Here is a 21,035-nt window from a genome sequence, read left to right as displayed (position 1 = left end):
TCCCCTTTTTGTTGTTTTCTCTTTGTTGCATAAACGTCTTGGTGCTTTTGCATACTTGTTGTTATCTTCTTTGTATTCATGGCGAAGTTAGGATTTCGCCAATTAGCATGCCGCTTGCGTTTTCACATCTTTGAATAAAACTTCTTATTTGAAAGACTTTAATCTTCCATTAGAATGAGTTGTTCGACCTTTCATTCCCTTCAGAGCTCTTGAGTAATTGAATAAGGCACTTCCTGTATGTTTTCGGCTTTTCTGGTCGTGATCTGATGGTTAATCATGTCTTCTGAGCTTCGACAGTGAAGGGATCCCGTGTATATTCACAGTCCCCAAGTGTAGTTTGCATGTTTCCATCTTGTGTGGTCAGTGGGTTGACCATGATAAGGATACCACCACCGTGTATTCGTACTTGTGATTTTGTTACTTCTTCCACGCGTGACCAAAATATGGAGGAGTACGGGTTGCCTTTACAGTGATTGTTTCCATGGTGAAACTCTGGATGGTATCGATAAGCAGGCGGCGACAGTTCTTGGCATCAGATGTGATCATAAGAGACTGTCCATGAAAATAAATAGATTGTCTGTATGCGTAAGTGAGCAAACTTGGAAGGAAAGAGTGGCGATTACAGCACGACCCTCGGCAAGGAAGAGCGGCGGCCACGACAAGATCCTTAGAAAGAAAGAGCAGCGGCTACAACACGATCATTGGCAGGAAGGAGGAGTTGAAGTGGCTTCGGTTCTCGGAGAGGATGTTGAAACTTATGGAGTAAAAACACTGAAGTTTTGTCTTCGGATCCTAAAGCATCTTACGGAGATAATGCTGAAGCGGGGCGGCTGTTGGAGTGAGTGTTAAAGCGGAACGGCTGCTGAAACGAACATTGAAGCGGAGCCGCTGGAGAGGCTGCGTCAATCAATGTGTTGTAAGGCTGGACGCCCTTCAAGCGGATAAAGGTTAGGAGTCCCCAGTTCCATCTATCAATCGTGTTCTCCAAGAGGTTGGGATTTGGGAACGATTTCTCTGGTTGGAAAGGGTTGTTTCCCTGATGCGGTGCGGTTGAGGGCTGTAAATATGTCTTGATGTTGTGCCTTGGGGAAACATAGAATCTCAGATAAATGTTTCATCATGGACTGCACAGTTTTGTGGGCGAAGTCCTCAGAAATCATGCGCCTCTTGACAGGAAGAGAGTCTTCGTGAACTCAGGGGTTTGTTGATTATCTTTGCTTCGATTTTGGAGAAGTCGTTCTTGATCTTTACGTGTTATGAAATCGGATTGCTAATTCCATATGGGGCGTTCAAGTGCAACGCTAGAAGGATGCAAGTTGCCAGCGCTGGGAGGATACAAGCTGCTGTAAAGATGCAAGTCGTTGTAAAGATGCAAGCTGCTGTAAGATGCAAGCTGCTGTAAAGATGCAAGCTGCTGTAAAGATGCAAGCTGCCGGCGCTGGAAAGATGTAAGTTGCCGGTATCGAAAGGACGCAAGCTGTTAGCGCTGGAAGACGCAAGTTGTCGGTGCTGGAAGGACACAAGTTGTCGGCGCACTGGAAAAGATGCAAGTTGTTGGCCCTGGAAAGATGCAAGTTGTTAGCGATGGATCTTGTTGGAACGAGCGTTGGATTGGCAAGGCGATGGTTCCGGCGTGGGCGCTGTCTTGGCGTGGCGCGGTAGCAATAAAGTGGGCCAGCATATTCCAGGTATGTACTCCAGCGTTTCTTGTGTTGGTGCAAACCCTAGCCATAGGCATGCCTTCCATAAATCTGTAGAAATATTGTTCTTCTCTTCGATTATTACCGTGATAGCGTCAGCTACCTCATCAATAGTGACTAGTAATCGTTATGATACAAAGTAGGTACACGTGGGCATGCAACTGATTTCACGAAGACTGGGCGTTAGGGTTTCTATGAGATACAAGGTTGCATGCCAAGGTAACCGAAGGTCCTTCTGCGGACGTGGTCAAACAACAAGAGGCGGAGGTTGGAAGTCTATACAAAGAGTTGGATCTGAAACACGTGATCCTCCAAATGACGAAGGACGTTTTCTTCGAGAAGAGCAAACCACCGTTGATCCTTTGGATGCACTTCTGTCTTCTGAAATTCTTCTGTTTTTTTTTTCCGAAAGGCAAATGTAACACCTGGCTTATGGTTTTGATTTTATGGATTTCTGGGTCGATAGACAAGTGTTACCTATGAGGGTTTTGGGTTATTATTCGGGATGAACCGTTTTAAGATGATGTCATTTTTTGGTTATGATTGTAAGTGATACGATCATCCCAGGAAAGATATGGAATCGAGAATGTTGCGTGTCGGTAGATGACATGGGATAAAACATAAAATGGCTATCGGTTTTTTCATTCTCATGAAAACTTGAAATAGTAAACCACGTATTTTTTCTAGGCAAGACTTACTCGGTTTCCCGGATCTCCTGATGAAATAAAAGATCCTCCGCGTGTAAGACCGAGTTTTGTGGGAAGCTCTGCCGCGATTGTGGGAAGTCCCCAGTTGTTTTGGAGTTTCCTGATGACTGGATTGTTCGCTTTCGGTTTCTGTGAAGTCCCCAGCCGTCTCTTGCGGTTTGCGACTGGTAATCAGGTTGTCTGGTAGTCAAGTTGTAGATCCCTGAACAAATCGCTTACCTCTGCCATCCTGATGTCTGGATCGAAGTATGAGATCGAGGATTGAAAACTGACATTATAACCGAAAGATCTATCTCCCACTGTGGTCGCCAATTGTTTATGGGAAAAAACCGTTTCTGCTGATTTCAGTAATTTCGGTGAGTGAATGAGAAACAAATCTAAACCCTAAACAAATGTACTGCACGGGAGTACTTTAGATTCGAGAGATCAATCTATACAAATCTGGCCTAAACCAAGAAATGGCCGTTCCGGATTTGCTTCGGTCACAAAGAGGAGGAGAAGGGATGGTTTAGGGAGGGAAGCGAAGAGAGTGTTGAGACCAGAGTAGTTCTTGAAGAGTAGTGCTTGACTTGTATCAGAAGGTGAAAGCTTTGGAAAAGCTAGCAAGAGTTGCCTTTCTGAGTGTTGTATTTCTTCCTGACCAAAAACTTGTGTTTTGGTGGAAATAGGTAAAACCTATTTATACAAGTCCAAGTGAAACGTACTCTGGCCTCGTAAGAAAAGAAGCGGATGAGTTAAATGGGAAAAGGTGGTAACGCCTGGTATTGATGGAATTTGATGGAATTGATATTCCATAATGAAAGGGCGTTTCACCATTACTTCCTGCATTTACTAACCGTTTTATTCTTATGACACTTTCTTGAAACGGGCATTTGTATATGCCGCACGCTGTAGACCGCCAAACCAAAACCCTAATGAGCATCCCCCAGTTTGTGACATACGTTTTGATGTCTCGAGTGTTTTCGTGGAAAACATGTAGCATGTCGCTGGTGTTTGATAAATTGAGCTTGAGAGACTTGCTGGCTCAGTGGCGACCTTAGACGGTCGAGATTTTGCATCTCAAGAGGAATTGTGGCCTTTGATGTAGGCGCGACATGCCAAAGTGGAAGGGTTGCACGGCTTGGTATGCCAAGTTGCAAGCGTTGCATGGCATGTGCCAATGGCGCGTGTGGCGGCTTTGGCCCTAGGTTGCATGGCTTGGTATGCCAAGTTGCAAGCGTTGCACGGCATGTGCCAATGGCGCGTGTGGCGGCTTTGGCCCTAGTTTGCACGATTTGGCATGCCAAGTTGCAAGCGTTGCACGACATGTGCCAATGGCGCGTGTGGCGGCTTTGGCCTTAGGTTGCTCGACTTGGCATGCCAAGTTGCAAGGGTTGCACGGCATGTGCCAATGGCGCGTGTGGCGGCTTTGGCCCTAGTTTGCACGGCTTGGCATGCCAGGTTACAAGGGTTGCACGGCATGTGCTAATGGCGCGTGTGGCGGCTTTGTCCCTAGTTTGCACGGCTTGGCATGCCAGGTTGCAAGGGTTGCACGGCATGTGCCAATGGCGCGTGTGGTGGCTTTGGCCTTAGTTTGCACGGCTTGGCATTCCAAGTTGCAAAGGTTGCACGGAATGTGCCAATGGCGCGCGTGGCGGGGCCGGCCAAGGCTTTGGCGCTGGGTTTTCCGCGTTTTGGCGCAAGGGAAGCGCTTGTGAGGGAAACGCTTGCGAGGGAAGCGCTTGTGAGGGAAGCGCTTGCAAGGGAAGTGCTTGCAAGGAAAGCGCTGCGGCTTGGAAGGGAAACGCTTGCGGCTTTGTCTAAATTAGGGTTTGACATGCCGAAACCCTAATTAGCGCCCTTTACTAGAATCGCCGTAGAATCCGCGTACGGACTCTAATTTTGACGGTCCGCCCCTTTATTTGACACGAAACACAATTTTGTATCTCCACCCTAAGGGAAAATTTAGGTTTTGAGCTTGTTTAGGGGGTGAAAACATCCCGACAGTAAAACCAGGAAGAATTCGAGAGGGGTGGCAGCATGGCCAAGGTTAGATTTTGGTTGTACGGCTGACATGGTATGCCTTTGGCATGCAAAGAGTGCGTGGTATGTGAGTTTGGCACATGTGGCATGGTTGACATGCCTTGGCACGATGGAGCGGCTGGCATGATTGGCATGCTGCTGGCATGGTGGTGCGGCTGGCATGTCTGACATGCTGCTGGCGCGGTGGTGCAGCTGGCATGTCTGACATGTTGCTGGCATGGTGGAGCGGCTGGCATGATTGGCATGCTGCTGGCATGGTGATGCGGCTGGCATGTCTGACACGCTGCTGGCACGGTGGTGCGGCTGGCATGTTTGGCATGCTGCTGGCATAGTGGTGCGGGAATTAGGGTTTGGTGTATCGAAACCCTAATTTAGCGTTAAAAAGGTATTCCGGTGATTTTTGCGTGAGCGCCTTAAATGATTTGCTAAATGCGCTAGCGGCGTTAGTTATGTTAGGTGCGGGGTTTTACGGTTTTACCCTCTATCTTAAAACCACCATCAACACTTATGTAACTACACAAGACACAACTGAAACAGAGATGATTCGATTCGATCAGAATCGGCTCATGAACATTATAGCCACGGTTTGCATAAAATATTCCTTAATAATTAATGTTTCATGTTCAGAGCACATCTTTAGATCATAACTTTTTAAGCTCACAAACAAGTTCGCGGACTTATGTTAATCGGTTGAGTTTTCCAAACTCAGCAGAAATTCTCGGTTCGCGAACTTCCGCCAGTTCGCGGATTGAGTTCGCCGACTTAGCACACAAACGAGATTTGGAAATCCCAACAGAAATTCTCGGTCGAGAACTTCCGACAGTTCGCGGACTTGGCAAGCCAATTCCACAATCCTCCCGATTACTCTTGATCAACAAAGTTTGAAAAACTTCGGTTCAAGGAATACATGGTTATGTAATCTAAACTCTTATTTCAATTATTGAGACATTCTCAGAGGACGCTATGTAGCCGTTATTCACATACCGATTCACGTCAGAGCAATTCTCAAAGTAATTGAAACTTTTCATGACTTGCAACACTAGGTGAGGATAAACCTGATCAAAGCGAAACACTTTACAAACACATGATTTCGAGTAAAAGATAAGCAATGAATACTCAGCTCGAAATATCAAGTGTGTATGATCTAGTCTATATAGCATACGACTTTTGTCTCATAAGAAGTAGGAGATAGAATAGATAGACTTTTGAGTGATAGATAAGTTCAAGTCTTCACATACCTTTTTGTTGATGAAGTTCCACGGTTCCTTGTGTAGATATTCGTCGTTGTTGTTGAATCACCATGAAGTCCTAGAGCTCAGCTACACTTTTCCTATCCTAGTCCGAGACTTAGCTAATAGGAAAGAAATCAAGACTTATAGTTTTGATCACTAACATTGACAAACATGCTTGATATAGCAACACATGCGAGGTTGACCGAGCTATGCTATAACATAATAAATATCCACCTTCCCATAACACATTCCCCTGAATAAAATCATATGGCCACATTCAATATTATGGAAATACACCGCCGCATCCGAATACAATTATCCAATCCAACAAAATAATCTAAGAACAATCTATGTGGACTAAATTTTACACCTAAACCCTCCACCATTCACCAAATTTCTATGGACTTTACCTTGTATAATCTTAGAGCAATTCTTTTGGTGGAAAGATTCCATCTTTCATCTTCCATGCAACCTCAACACTTGGAATGTTCATGGAAGCTCAAGTCTTATGATGGAATCATAGAAACGCTAGAAAGAATAGCGTTTGACTTGATCAATAGTATTTTACTAAAATATTTGCATAGTTGAAATAAAGAGTGGCTTTTCTTTATTTGACTTATGTTAAAAGACGCAAAAGCTATTTTGAATAACTTTTTTAACGCATTTTAGAACAACGTTTTTCGTCTTTTAGCACGCTATTTAGAATAACGTTTTTTTTTGGATTCCACACACCATTCCACAAAATCATGGTTTGGAAAAAGTGTAGATGACACCGACTTGGAATTCATCAGACTTTGAGTAAGTTGAATTCCACAGTAAAACTTGTTCGAAAGAAGTATTTTCCTCTTTCTTTGCTTTTAAGAAAAAGAAAAAAAATAAATGAGATCCTCGGCAGTAGGGATTCCCTAGGAAATATGAGCGTTGTGGATGTAACACGGGTGTGGATAATGGATATAGATACTTAGGTGACCCTTGTTTAAATGCTAGTCATTGAATAACACCTTCCTTATCGTATATCAAGTCGGTTCCGAGCCTTCCTAATGAGCTACCTCTCACGCGATCTTTCAAAGAGCGCGGAGAACGTTTTTTTTTTCTTCATCAGATTTCTCTCCCAAACCTCATCGTTGTTAGGGTTGGGCAAATTATTCAGTTCTCTCTCCGTCGCTGTAAACAATCTAGGGTTTTCTGAATCAATCAAAGATATTAATTAGTTACTTTCTGTGAGAACCAGTAAACACACGATGGCTCATAGATTTCTTAGAGATCTAGAAGCGGATGGTTGGGAACGCTCCGATTTTCCCATTATTTGTGAATCTTGTCTTGGGGATAATCCTTACGTTCGAATGGTAAGATAAAATTCCTAGATTATTCTGTCTTTTATACGGTTTCTTAGTGTAGATTCAAAACCCTAACCCTCAAAATTCATGAAACCCTTGAAAATTTCCTCCATTTTTTATTCTGTAATTAGATTATTTGGTTGTATTTTTTAGAGCTTGTAGTACTTAGAATTTGATTTGATAATTTGGTTGATTCTATAAACCCTAGTTTCTCAATTGGAGCCAGACGCTTAATACCTTAGTTCTGAGTCTTCCGGCTCTGTTTGAAACCCTAGAGATGAGGAATTTGATATAAGCTCAATTATAGTATAGAGATGTACTTCAGTTTGGAAACTGTAGTGGTAAACAATGTAAATTGTCTGTTTCTGGTTGGATTACATGTTTCTATTCCATGTTTGCCATGCTATTATTTATTGCAGGCCTAATGACAAGAAAGAATATTGCAAGTTCAATGGAAAATTAGTTAGTATAGTGATTAACATTTTATTTGCTTTGGTGGTTTGTAATATGCAGACTAAAGCAGATTATGATAAAGAATGCAAGATTTGTACACGGCCGTTCACTGTTTTCAGGTGGAGGCCTGGTCGTGATGCCAGGTTCAAGAAAACCGAGGTATGCCAGACATGCAGTAAGCTTAAAAATGTGTGTCAGGTGTGTCTTTTGGATTTGGAGTATGGGTTGCCGGTGCAAGTTCGGGATACTGCTCTAGCCATTGATTCAAACGACTCTATTCCAAAGAGTGATGTCAATAGAGAGTATTTTGCTGAGGAGCACGATCGTAGGGTATGATTTATAGTTTCCATCTCCCTTTCTTTTCTTTTTCTTTTTAAGTTGAAGCACTCTGTTAAAGTTTGCAGGCTAGGTGTCCATTCAGAATGCAAGGAGCATAGGCGTTATGTATTAGTTTATTGACTATGTTTTTATGTACCCCTGTGCAAGCAGAGTTCTTAGCTAAATTATTTGCTATGTCTATGCTTACCGCAGGCTAGAGCTGGAATTGATTATGAATCTTCTTATGGAAAGGCACGCCCCAATGATACTATTCTGAAGCTACAAAGGACAACTCCATACTACAAGAGAAATCGAGCACATGTTTGCAGTTTCTTTGTTCGAGGCGAATGTACCAGAGGCGCTGAATGTCCCTATAGACATGAAATGCCCATTACTGGAGAATTGTCCCAGCAAAATATAAAAGATCGTTATTATGGGTATGTAATTTATCATATATGAGGCCTTAATTGTTCTCATACTCTACCAGTATAGCAGGGTTTTTTCCCATTGTTTTCCTCCTATTCCTGTCTTTTTCCATGGTGACGACACAAGCTATTATGTGATGCGGATCTCAGAACCATTTACATATTATAACATTTTTACTTTCTGTTTATGTACTCTTAGAAAACCAGACTAGTATATGGTCACATACTTATTTATTTAGGTTATTATATATTTTCCACTTAACTATTGAAACAACATATTCTCATACTTGGACGAGCACAAGGTATTAGTTGGATGCATTAACATCATTGATTGCTCATTTCTGTTGATTGTATTGTTTGCAGGGTAAATGACCCGGTTGCAGCAAAATTGCTGAATAAGGCCGGTGAGATGCCATCGCTTGCTCCCCCGGATGATCAAAGCATCAAAACTTTATACATCGGTGGGCTTGATGCCAGAGTCACTGAGCAGGACTTGCGAGATAACTTTTATTCTCATGGAGAGATCGAGTCTGTGAGGATGGTACTCCAGCGAGCATGTGCATTTGTAACCTACACGACTAGAGAGGGTGCAGAGAAGGCTGCAGAAGAGCTCTCAAATAAACTGGTCATAAAGGGTTTGAGGCTTAAGCTTTTGTGGGGGAGATCACAGGCGCAGAGGGCAGAGTTAGAGAACCAAGACGACGAAGCTGCAAGACAGCAAGCACTAACTCATGGGGGGTTACTACCTAGGGCAGTCATTTCGCAGCAGCAGAATCAAGTCCAACCCCCAGGGGTTCAAGACCAACCTTCAGCACCTATGTCTTATTTCAATATCCCACCTCCACCACAACCCGAGAGAGCTTATTACCCATCTATGGATCCTCAGAGGATGGGTGCTGTAGTTCCATCCCAGGAAGGCTCAAGCAGCGGTTCAAGTGGATTAATTGATCAAGGCATTCATTACCCTTACCAGCGACCACCAATGCAAGGCCACTACCCACCTTATTATCCACCATATGGGTATATGGCTCCACCTCCACCTTATCAGCAGTACTCTCATCAGCCACTCGGTCCTCAACCACCACCACCTATGGGAGCACAGCCTTATCACCAGCAACCTTCAGGGGCACCACAGCCTCAACCCCCATTTCAGCAGAAACCGTCTGGGGCAGCACAGCTTCAACCTCCACATGAGCACAAACCCTCAGATCCACCGGGATCGTCCAGTAACTAGTTTTCTTTTGGGTTGTCCTTGTTATAAAAATTCAGGTCCAAGTGGCATTATTTGTATTTGAAGTTTTGATTATCGCTTCTTCCATTAGCTTTCTTTTATGTATCTGGCTTTTTCGCGCAAAACTGTATCCAGCTTTTCGTTCCTTATATTCTTCTGATTTTTAGGAACTGTTTGGTGTAATTGCAACTGCTATAAAATATTGATCGAGATCAAAGAAGGGTAAACATGTTTTGATGCGAGCACAGTTTTATTCTTGTCAATTTTGGAGGGTAAACAACACCAAGTAATCGACTCCTTGATTACCTTCAAAAAAAAAAGAAAATACCTTTAAAAAAAAATCGACTCCTTGATATCAAAAAGAAAATTGATTTCACAAAGAAATATGATAATGCCATCATCAGGAAGACAACCCTGATTATGAAAGCTTTCATTAAAACTCGTAACGCTGAAGGATATGATGGGGTTGTTCTTTTGACTACTGCAGGTAACTGCTGACATGTCAATGGAGGAAGTGGCTGGGCAAACTGCACCTTAGATGCAGAAGCCAAAGCTCTCCATGTTTCCTTGAATTGGACATAAAAACTAAGCATCACTTCTTTTTGTCGTCATCAGTGATTGCTATAATCTAGTTACAGCTGTTAATGGTTCTCGTCCAAAATCTGCCAGGAACTCGGGAGTTCAAAATCTCTTTCAATGCTGTTGTTCTTTACTTTCTAGTTAGAGCTGATGTTCTAGTTGGCAGGAGCAGCAAAATATGACACTTTTTGTAATCTGAACGACATTAACTATCGGATTTTTTATATAGCACAACTGAGACACCAAAGTAACCAAACATGTATATATTTTTATGCAGTTGCTAATACAGCAATGAAATTCTCTAAATTTCTCAAAGTGAATTTTTTGCAGAAACAAAATGAGCCAATGACCAACTGCAATTGCTTCATTGCTTGTCAGCTAGTATAGTTCATTTATACAAAGACTTCAACTTAAACTTGGCAGCACCTCAATTTCGGCTTACTTCCAATAGGAAGAGGCATGCTTCAGCATGGGCACGCAGCTCTTAGCACCGGAAGAAACATCCTTAGATCCTCGAACCATCTATGCTGTGAATGTATATTGGCCAGAGGAGCGCAAGAGTGAAATATCATCATACAAGTTCCTTACAACCAATGGCCGCACCAGAACAAGACTAGCTTTCTAACTCGAATATAACAATGGAACTTGGGAAAGTTCTTTACTACTTCAATTCCACAGACAACTACATCAAAACATCACATCATGATCTGACATTCCATCCATATATTCATGATTCACAAATTGAAGTACATGGATTACTCAATACAAACATCAACAAGATAAAACTAAAGCGCCTATATGTATGGTGGAGAAATAAGACTAATACCGTGTTGTGGAGACTCTGGAGAGTTCTGCAAAGTCTTGTAGAGTTCCAGTGACCATGTTGTATGTACAACACAACTACCAGTTGAAACATTGACAAACAATTACATGAATAACAAGTTGGATTGATCAGAAGACCTGCAACACAGGTCTTTTTCCAAGCCTTTTGATTTCTTTATCCATCTGACCAGTAAGCATCAAACCAAACATCTTGAAATCACATAAAAGAGACCAAAACGGATGTCTAAATGTCTCTGGGGTGTTCCCTTCAATAAAGAAATGACTATACCAAGCCAATCCATACCCAAAAACAGGCGCAAACAAAATCAACCACCATTTGAAGAGAACTGCAATGATTATAAAGAAGATAGAAATTATCGTACCAATGAAATGCCAACGACGAGTTGATGCTTTTGAATGTTGACTTACATAGAAGCTCCAAAAATCTTCCAGGCTTCTGTAATTCATGTTGTCTTTTCCCAAAATCTTTAATTCCAAATCTAAGTATCAAAGTAAGATTTCTAATATGGTTGACTCAAATTAAAATTGAACCCATAAATTATTGTTGAGATTTTGATTGATTTTTGGTGAAGGATTAGTGGGTGGGGAAGAATTGAATTGAATTGAATTGAATTGAATTGATTATCAGGTTTGAGGTCTCTTTTGTTGAGTGATGAAGATAACTTGCGAGGAAAAAGAAAGTGAAACAAACCAAAAGGCAGTGGCACATGTTAGATAGGGTATAGGGGTAGCACTACTAAATGGCACTAAACAATTGTGGGGGCATGTTTTTTTGTTCTCTTTTAGCTCCTGCCGCTTCAGTTTGGAATCGGGTCTTGACTTGGACTATTAGGGACCCGTGTTGGTGGTCATGAAGTTTAGTAGAAGAAATTATTGTACTTCTTTACTCTGAACGTTGGTAACGGGGGTGCCGGTTTACTTGGAAAATATCAAAATCTATATTAGATAAATGGGCATTCTAGCTTGTATTATATGAGTTTTAGTAAATTGGTATTGCATTTGCAGACATACTTTCTCTACCATTTCCACTTGACACGAATAATGATGGAGCAAGTTTTATAGCAGGGATCTTCTAGGTTTCATGCTCAAAGTCCAAGATGACTTGTGCCTCTCAAGTATATCATGGAAAAGTAAGTTTACTTGCGAACTTTTCGGAAGCGCCAGCATCAATGTCAATTGTCCGATGAACAAAAACTTATCTAGTCCACGCAAGAAACTAAATAAATAAATAGTTTTTTTTTTTTTTTTGATTCGAAACATCCACACATTAACATTCTTCAATTACTTCTCTACATTGGGATTAGAAAGTAATTAAGATGGGCCCCACTCTCTCTCTCACAATCGGGATGAAATGTCGGTATTCGTAGCAATTCCGTTACTTCATTGGGTTTGTACTTCTTTGCATAAGGATTCTCCGTATACTTCCATATTTAGTTTCATCCACAATCCAAAGAGAGGAAAGACAATATATGTTTCACTTTCTCCGGAATGAACGTCATAATTTAATGCAATGGTTGAACATCTTGTCTAAAAGAGTCACTGTTAATGAACGCATACGATAAATTTCCCATTATAGTATTAGGGTTTAGATGAGATGATGAAATGGTTTGATAAATAGTTTGGACATGTTGCCAAATTAAAGCATCAATGTGAAAAGACAAGGGTACTAAATATACCTCGATCTAAAACTTTTCCACCTATAAGTCATTTCTTCGAAAATAATTGTCTATTGACTGAGTCGAGATAATACAACTAATCGGTTCACACTTTGTGTGATTGTCTATGGATACGAGATCGAGACAATACAACAATCGGGGGATTTTTGTTTTAGAAAAGTAATAAAAATAAATTGAAAGCAATAAAATATGAAAATAATCAATAAGAGAAAGATATTGGTCACGTGATAGTATCATTCACAAATATGTATTTTCATTGATGACTAGAATTGGTATTTTAATCTCCCATTTACTAAAAGTCCTAAGATACCTTGATCGCAAGTATATCTCGCTAATTCCCTGATTTCATCACAACCACATTAAAAGATGTATATGTGAATTCTTCTTAGAAAGCAAACTAAAGTGTAAAAGCACAATTAAGTTTAACTCCCTAAAAACACTTATATGGAATATGACTAATCAAGGCAATCAAACGTGTAAAAGCACTAATTCGATTTAATCAAGGTTATGATTCATTTATGACTAGTAAGATATATCACTACAAGCATTACCCACAATTATGCTACTTAGAATCAGGGATAAATAACTTTTTCGTATTGAAAATCCTAATATGGCTCTAGAAATGAATGCAAATTGGATTGATTGGACTCAACCTAACAAGTACTCAAATCATATGACAATATAAACCACGAATCATAAACAACAAATTATTTAGACAAAACTAACTCATAGATGAAAATATCATATTTGAGAAATCAACTTTATCCCATAACCAATGTTATCTACTCATAGCTTTTGAGTTCATCATAATGAATAACAAAAATGAAGATGATGAAACATAAAAATGAAAGCAAACCCTAGTCGTCGCTCTCCAAAGCTCCAAGTAAAAAAATACGTGACCTTCAAAAGTAGAAACTTTTTCCTTTTTTAGCTTTTCATCTTTCCAAAACTAGGTCAATCCTCCAAAATCCCATATCCAATGTGGTCCACTAAGTCCATACGTAGAAAAAACCCATGTAAAATTATGTCCAAAAATTGTCGCCGGTAAACTGGGTTCACCGCAGGAAGTTAGACGGAAAAGTAGTCGGAACATAGCTCTGGTGACCGGCAAAGTCCACCCGGTCAACGAGTCAGCTCGGTGGTCAACCGAGTCAAAGAATAGTCAAACCTGGTCAAGTCTAGTCACCCGAGTCAACTCAATAATGTCATGAGTCAGAAACGAGTCAGAGTCTAACTGGCCTGACTGAGCTGAATTGCATGCCAGAGCTGTGTGTAGCGTAATGATTGCGCTTCACCAGTGCAATCTAGCCATAATGGTTATTCACCGCTTCAGTTCTCTCAGCACCATAATTTGTCAGTTCCGTTGCGAAGCAACATCACCTCCGTTACATTCTGCAGTTCAAATTCAACACCACTGCCTGCTACACAATTAGCTTGTCAAACCATTCTACATCTCCAGTTCAAACTTCCACCAACCCATTAGCTCATATTCCTGCAACTTCCATTTGATCATTGCAACACCAACTGCAAATGCAACTTCACACACAAACTGCAACACAACCCTTGGCAGCAACACAATCACCTTCACCTCAGATTGAGTTCCAAATACATATAGCTGCAACCATTCCTGTGATTGCATTACAGCGCATGCATGTTGTTCCATTCAAATACATGACCTGTACAGCTGCAACTCTCCACTCCAGTTCCCTGAGCTAACATTCATCTAAACAACTTCAAATCAACCTCATTGGAATTATCATCTCCTTGCATAAACCATTTTGTATTTTCAAGTACCACACAGATCTAGACTGCAACCTCCTACAACCCACAGTTTAACAACATCATTCATAACTCTGTCTCTAGTCTGTAGCCTCTGCAACAGCTGCAATTGCAACACCAGTTACACAACAGTTCGCTCTAGCCGTTTCAGCTGCACCATCTGTTCTTCCCATGACAACTTCAGTTCACCTGCAACTTCATGATGAACCAAACCCATAACATCAGCCTCATATCACCTCCATCACCTGCCATTTATTATTATCTGTGGCACCACTAAAAACATCACCACAAACCATAACTGCAACCTGCACACAACCAACACCAGTACTACGTTCTTTGTAACCAGTTTAATCACCACAGACCCATCTCATCCTTCATACAGAGATTACAACTATGTCTTCAATCTTCTCGGATCCCATGTTGCTTCAATTGACAGCTACAACTCCACCAGATTAATTCAAACAAAGCCAAAATCAAATATGGATGCAACCCTGATTTCACAATTCTGGTTCTCTAGATTCACCAGCAACATACTCAAATCTCCACCATACTCGAGTTCAAAGCTAACCCATATGCTAATTTATTCTTCTTTATCTCTTCTTCGATTCAAATCATCTTCTCCTTCATTTCGAACACCAACAGAAAACTCATTTTTCAATATTGTCTCTTCTCAACTTAGAGAAGTGTGAACTATTGTATTAGATAAAGTTAAAAAGAGGATTACATGAATGAGTCTTTATATAGAGTCTTGGACTCAACAGAATTCAGATTTACAGGAGGTGACCGACACACTGTAATAAATGTAATTGTACACAAAACAGCTGTAACATATGAATAATGTGGCTAGGATTAAATTGTAGGAAATGAGTCCGTACAATGTACATATACTTGATTACTTGACTAAGTCTAACATCCTCCCTCAAACAGATGCGCGTACATCAGGCATCGGTTTGTCCTTCAATAAGCAAAACTGAGACTTAGACAAACCCTTGGTAAATAAATCCGCAATCTAACTGAGAGTATGAACATATAAAACCTTCAAAAAAACAGAACCAACTAGATCACGAATCATATGATAATCCACCTAGATATGCTTTGTGCGAGCATGGAAATTGGATTCTCAGTTAAACTTCCAGCACCATGATTATCACAGTAGAGACGACAGGGAAGAGACAAGTAGACAGATAACTCCTCAAATAAGTATGAAAGCCACAAAATTTCAGCAGCAACATTGGCAAGACTTCTGTACTCAGCTTTTGTGGAAGATCGATAAATTGTATGTTGTTTCTTGGAAGACCAGGAAACCAAGTTACCACCAATAAAAACACAGTAGTCGTATGTATACTTGCATGTATCAGGACATCCAGCCCAGTCACTGTCACAGTAAGTATATAATTTGGAACAATCACCATCTTGCAAAGTAATACCTTGACCCCAAATATCCTTTAACATACCTCAGAATGCATTTAGCAAGCATTAAATGAATATCAGTAGGTCTGCGCATGAATTGGCTCACATAGTTAACCGCAAAACTGATATCAGGCCTGGTAAGTGTTAAGTATTGAATACCACCCACTAAGCTTCTGTAAGAAGGAACATCTTGCAGAGGAGTACCATCATAAGCAGAAACCCTTGGACCAGAGCCAACTGGAGTTCTACATGGCTTACAACCAAACATATCATGCTTTCTGAGCAAATCTATATAATACTTATTTTGAGTACGAAGCATCTTGTTAGATGAAGAATCACAAACAGCTGCAATGCCCAAAAAATAATGTAAAGGGCCAAGATCTTCCATTGCAAACTCTGACTTCAGGGATGTAATAAAAGAAGTAGGAAGTGAATCAGATGTCCCAACAAGAATAATATCATCAACATAGACTAGGAGAATCATCCTCTCAGAGTTCTTGTGATAGATGAACATGGAACTATCACACTTGGAGTTTTTGAAACCACTTTTAAGAAGATACCCACTAAATCTCTCATACCATGCTCTAGGAGCCTGCTTAAGTCCATACAAGGGTTTCTTAAGTTCACAAACATGAGTAGGGTGATCTGGATCAACAAATCCAGGAGGTTGCTCCATATAAACTTTTTCTTTTAAATTCCCATGCAAAAAAACATTGCTTACATCAAATTTGTTAGATCATAGCTCGGTCGAACTCGCATGCGTTGCTATATCAAGCATGTTTGTCAATGTTAGTGATCAAAACTATAAGTCTTGATTTCTAGCCTATTAACTAAGTCTCGGACTAGAATAGTAAAAGTTTAGTTGAGCTTAAGGACTTCATGGCGATTCAACGACAACGACGAAGATCTGCACAAGGAACCGTGGAACTTCATCAACAAAAAGGTATGTGAAGACTTGAACTTATCTATCACTTGAAAGTCTATCTATTTTATCTCCTACTTCTTATGAGACAAAAGTCGTATGTTATATAGACTAGATCAAACACATTTGATATTTCGAGCTGAGTATTCAATGCTTATCTTTTTCTCGAAATTCATGTGTTGGTAAAGCGTCTCGCTTTGATCAGGTTTATCTTCACCTAGTGACGAAAGTCATGAAAAGTTTCAATCACTTTGAGAATTGCTCTGACGTGAATCGGTCTGTGAATAACAGCTACATAGTGTCCTCTGAGAATGTCTCAATGGTTGAAATGAGAGTTTAGGTTACATAACCATGTATTCCTTGATCCGAAGTTCTTTGAACTTTGTTGAGCAAGAAGAATCGGAGGTTCTGTGGAATTGGATTGCCAATTCCGCGAACTCAGCTCGCTGGCTAAGTCCGCGAACTGACGGAAGTTTTCAAACTGAAAATTTTTGCTGGGATTTCCAAATAACTCGTTTGCTGCTATGTCCGCGAACTCAGTCCGCTAACCCAGTCTGCGAACTGGCGAAAGTTCTCTTTCCGAGAATTTCTGTTGATTTTGGAAAACTCAACTGATTATCTTAAGTCCGCGAACTTGTTTGTGTACTTAAGTGGTTATGATCTAAAGATGTGATCTGAACATGAAACAATAATTATTAAGGAATGCTTTATGCAAACCGTGGCTATAATGTTCATTGAGCCGGTTCAAATCGAATCGAATCATCTTAGTTTCAATTGTGTCTTGTGTAGTTACATAAGATCTCATAGCAATTGAACAACTCTCTAACTAGTTCGTTTGAGTCAAGTGAACTAGTTATGGTGAATGAGGAACCAGGTTAATATGAGATACTCATATGGTTAACCTTTTGGTTATTGTGTTGAACCAACATATGCGTACACGTTTGGGGCATGGTTTCACGAACCCAGTAAACGTTTGCGATAAGTGTGTTTGAAAAGCTGTGTCGTTTGATCTAACGGTTGAGAGATATTGGCTTGAATCTAAATCAGGTTTTCATCTAAGGATGGATATGGATTGCTTTGTAACTAAGGCAAAAACCTGATTTGAAAGGCTATATATAGGAGACATCTAGCTAGAGCAAAACTTAAACCCCACACGTCTGTATGATACTAGTGCGCTCGCTAGAGTCGATCTCCATTAACCCTTGAGTTTCTTCTCTAAATTCGGGTTAACGACTTAAAGACTTCATTGGGATTGTGAAGCCAGACCGTACTACTTTTATCGTAGTTGTGTGATCTGATATTACTTTTCTATCGTACGAGTACAATCGATTGATTGGCTTGAGAATGTCCGAGTTCTCCGATAGGTAAGATAAAGAAGTCACGAACATCTTCGTCTCACTGTTCGTGATTCCTCAATAATCCGCTTGTGTATTCAGGAAGGATTATTGAGAGGGGATTGATTAATCTAGGCTGTTCTTCGGGAATATAAGACCGAATTATCAATTGGTTCCTGTTATCTTGATTTCATATCTAAAGACGGAACAAAACTAGGGTTTATCTGTGGGAGACAGATTTATCCTTTGATGGACTTTTCTGTGTGAGACAGATTTGTTTATTTATCAAAGACTGCGATTTTGGGTCGTAGAAACTCTTGGTTGTGGGTGAGATCAGCTAAGGGAATCAAGTACGTAGTATCCTGCTGGGATCAGAGGCGTAGAGGTGCAACTATACCTTGTATCAGTGGGATACTGATAGGGGTTCAACTATAGTCCAGTACGAAGTTAGTTTGAAGTAGGCTAGTGTCTGTAGCGGCTTAATACAATGTGTATCTAATCTGGACTAGGTCTCGTGGTTTTTATGCATTTGCGGTTTCCTCGTTAACAAAATATCTGGTGTCTGTGTTATTTCTTTTCCGCATTATATTTGTTTATATAATTGAAATAATACAGGTCGTATGTTAAGATCATTAATTGGAAATCCAACCTTTGGTTGTTCATTGATATTAATTGATCCTTGGATATTGGTCTTTGGTACCGTCCAAGTTATCTCTCTTTGATTTGACTCACAGATTTCTATTTGTTTGAGTAACAATCAAATTGAGAGATTGAGATAATAACTAGTTGATTTACTTTTAGTTGATTGAGTCTTGTTGATTCTCTTAAAAGTTTATTCGAGTTAGTCCATACAGATTGCTAAGCGAAATATTAGGTGGTGTTGTTAGACCCCCGCTTTTTCAATTGGTATCAAAGCAGGCAAACACGTTTAAGACCTCATCAGTATGTGTTTGTAGCGATCTGACTCTGTGGACAGAATCTCATACGCATACCAATATGCCTCCTAAAGCTGTCAACATTTTCAAGTGTCTCGGAAATACCTCAAAGGGTCACTCCTTAGATGATTCTTCTGAATCCCGAGGTTAGAAGAATGACTCATCTTGTGTCAATTATTCTTCCTCCAATGAGATATTGGATATAATGGCTAAAGCTGAAAAGGAGCTCACCAGAATTTAAAAAAATTCTACTTAGTGTATTGATCTACAGGATCATGGTAAACTCATTGATGAATTTGAAAAGTCTTTTGATCTTGAACAAGTAATCTATAACATTATAGGGTCTTTCTCTAGGGAAATTGAGAAACTTCTTCAAGAAAACAATCTACAGCATGAAAAGATTTGTAATCTTGAAAAGCTGGTTAAAGAAGGCTCAATTAGAGAAAAATGTTTGATCAAGACGTATTCATCTGATCTTGAAAGACTTCGTGTTGAGAAGGAAAAACTTGAAGTGTCTCTTGGCATAGCCCATGGACAGTGCAAATCCTTGGAAAAGGAAAACTCTGTTTTAAAGAAAAATTCTTCTGCACAAACTGACTCTCATGAGTCTTCGTACAGAATGAGATTTTCTCCAGATGAAGAGTGTGCCAAGAAAAGTTTTCACAACGTACTATCTTCTCCGGTGGCTATGAAGTTTAGACAAGTACCTGTTGTTACTTCTCCTCCACGAATTTGTAACTTTTGTGGAAAAGGAAATCATTATGCTATCCGTTGTTTTGCCAGGAGGAAACAAATTTATAAGCTTCGTAATTTGTTTTTATCGACCATCAATGGAACAAATAGTCTGTCGGCTACCACAGAGAATCCTACACCCACATAAAACCAAGAACCTTGTAATCATAGAGTTCTTCCTAGAAGTCATCACAAGAGACAGGTACATTCTAAATCTCATATTATATATGAATGTATGCCCAGGGTTTATAAGAATGCTTTTGGTAAATCTAAGTCTAGAAAATGGGTTCCCATGTTTTCTGATCCCTTTGAACCAATTACAAGAGGTTTTAGATTTAGTCCTTAGAGAAAGCCTTCAGTAGGATATGCTAAACATGTAATGTCTTATTTTTCTGGACTGAGGGATAACCAAATAAGGAAGGCTAAACAAAATCCATGGACATTTAATGAGCTAAATGCTCATACTTGTGCTAATTAATCACAAGGTTGATCTCCCACCCATCCAAAATCCTAGTGGTGTGAGAATTGAATAGGTATACTCTGTGAATAATATCTGTGATTATCTAGCAACTTTCTTATCGTTCTTAGATGGATAATCGGTCACATACTTCTACATGAGTATTTTTATCACTTCTGGTTATATTTCTGTTTTTGGCTGTTTTGACGATCAAAACCACACGTTTGTGTTGGGCCCTCGTAAGGGTACATATACGGTTTGAGACTTAGTCTCTTATACCTACCTTTAAACCCCAATTCTTTCAAACCTTTTATATACCTTTCCTATTGAGTCATATCTTGTTCACTCTAAGTTTCTCTCAATGGCCTCTTCTTCGTGGGATTTTCCTGAAGACTTTGTTGATAATGGTATATACTTTGAGTTTGATAAAGATAAGGGAACTCTTGTTGAAGTTGAAAGTTTTCTTCCTCAATCTCTTGTTTTTCACTCAGATTTTGGGGAGAAGATTCCAACTAAAGTGATCATTGATTCTCAGCAACTTGTTGGAACTATAAAGTGTCTAGATGTTGTTAAAGCCGAGTTGAAAAAGGTTAACTGTAACCTTGCTCTCATGAAGAACCGCGCTAAAGAATCTCTCAAAAAGGAGGTTTCCTCAAAGATCGATGAGTTTGATGTCTCTCATGAGCCCGATGATCACAAGACTCATGAGCCGTCAAAACCGTCCATCTGATGTTTAGACTTTGGCCTAAGAGTCTAATTTAGATACCTAGTATGTCTTCTTTTTGGATTAGTTGGAAGAATAACCAGCGTTTGAATAGCGATGATTGTGACTACACATAGCTATCTTTTGTTTCATTCTATTGTTATTATTTTTTAGGTTTTTGGGTTTAAAAATTCTAAAAACATTTGGAGGATGATTATTATTGCAATTGGTTGATTTTGA

General features: G+C 40.0%; 2 protein-coding genes across 2 annotated transcripts; one reads left to right on the top strand and one right to left on the bottom strand.

Moving 5' to 3' along the window:
• The first annotated feature begins 6,707 nt into the window (after positions 1 to 6,707).
• Positions 6,708 to 9,664, top strand: LOC113310778 (zinc finger CCCH domain-containing protein 40-like). Its single transcript, XM_026559561.1, has 4 exons — positions 6,708 to 7,007; positions 7,512 to 7,781; positions 7,983 to 8,206; positions 8,558 to 9,664. The coding sequence occupies exons 1-4, from the start codon at positions 6,903 to 6,905 to the stop codon at positions 9,426 to 9,428; spliced, it is 1,470 nt and encodes a 489-aa protein (XP_026415346.1). The 5' UTR covers positions 6,708 to 6,902; the 3' UTR covers positions 9,429 to 9,664.
• Positions 9,665 to 10,239: 575 nt separating this feature from the next.
• On the bottom strand, positions 10,240 to 11,542 carry LOC113308541. Its single transcript, XM_026557005.1, has one exon. The coding sequence runs from the start codon at positions 11,292 to 11,294 to the stop codon at positions 10,956 to 10,958; it is 339 nt and encodes a 112-aa protein (XP_026412790.1). The 5' UTR covers positions 11,295 to 11,542; the 3' UTR covers positions 10,240 to 10,955.
• Positions 11,543 to 21,035: the final 9,493 nt, after the last annotated feature.

The sequence above is a fragment of the Papaver somniferum genome, chromosome 9 (genome assembly GCF_003573695.1).
Source record: "Papaver somniferum cultivar HN1 chromosome 9, ASM357369v1, whole genome shotgun sequence".
Classification (NCBI taxonomy): Eukaryota; Viridiplantae; Streptophyta; class Magnoliopsida; order Ranunculales; family Papaveraceae; genus Papaver; species Papaver somniferum.
Note: the sequence above shows the minus strand (reverse complement) of the source record. Positions and strands in the feature narration are given on the sequence as shown.

Coding starts and splice junctions, on each gene's coding strand:
- LOC113310778 (XM_026559561.1), top strand. CDS start 6,903: ATGGCTCATAGATTTCTTAGAGATCTAGAAGCGGATGGTTGGGAACGC. Junction 7,008..7,511: donor ATAATCCTTACGTTCGAATG/GTAAGATAAAAT, acceptor TGTAATATGCAG/ACTAAAGCAGATTATGATAA. Junction 7,782..7,982: donor CTGAGGAGCACGATCGTAGG/GTATGATTTATA, acceptor TGCTTACCGCAG/GCTAGAGCTGGAATTGATTA.
- LOC113308541 (XM_026557005.1), bottom strand. CDS start 11,294: ATGAATTACAGAAGCCTGGAAGATTTTTGGAGCTTCTATGTAAGTCAA.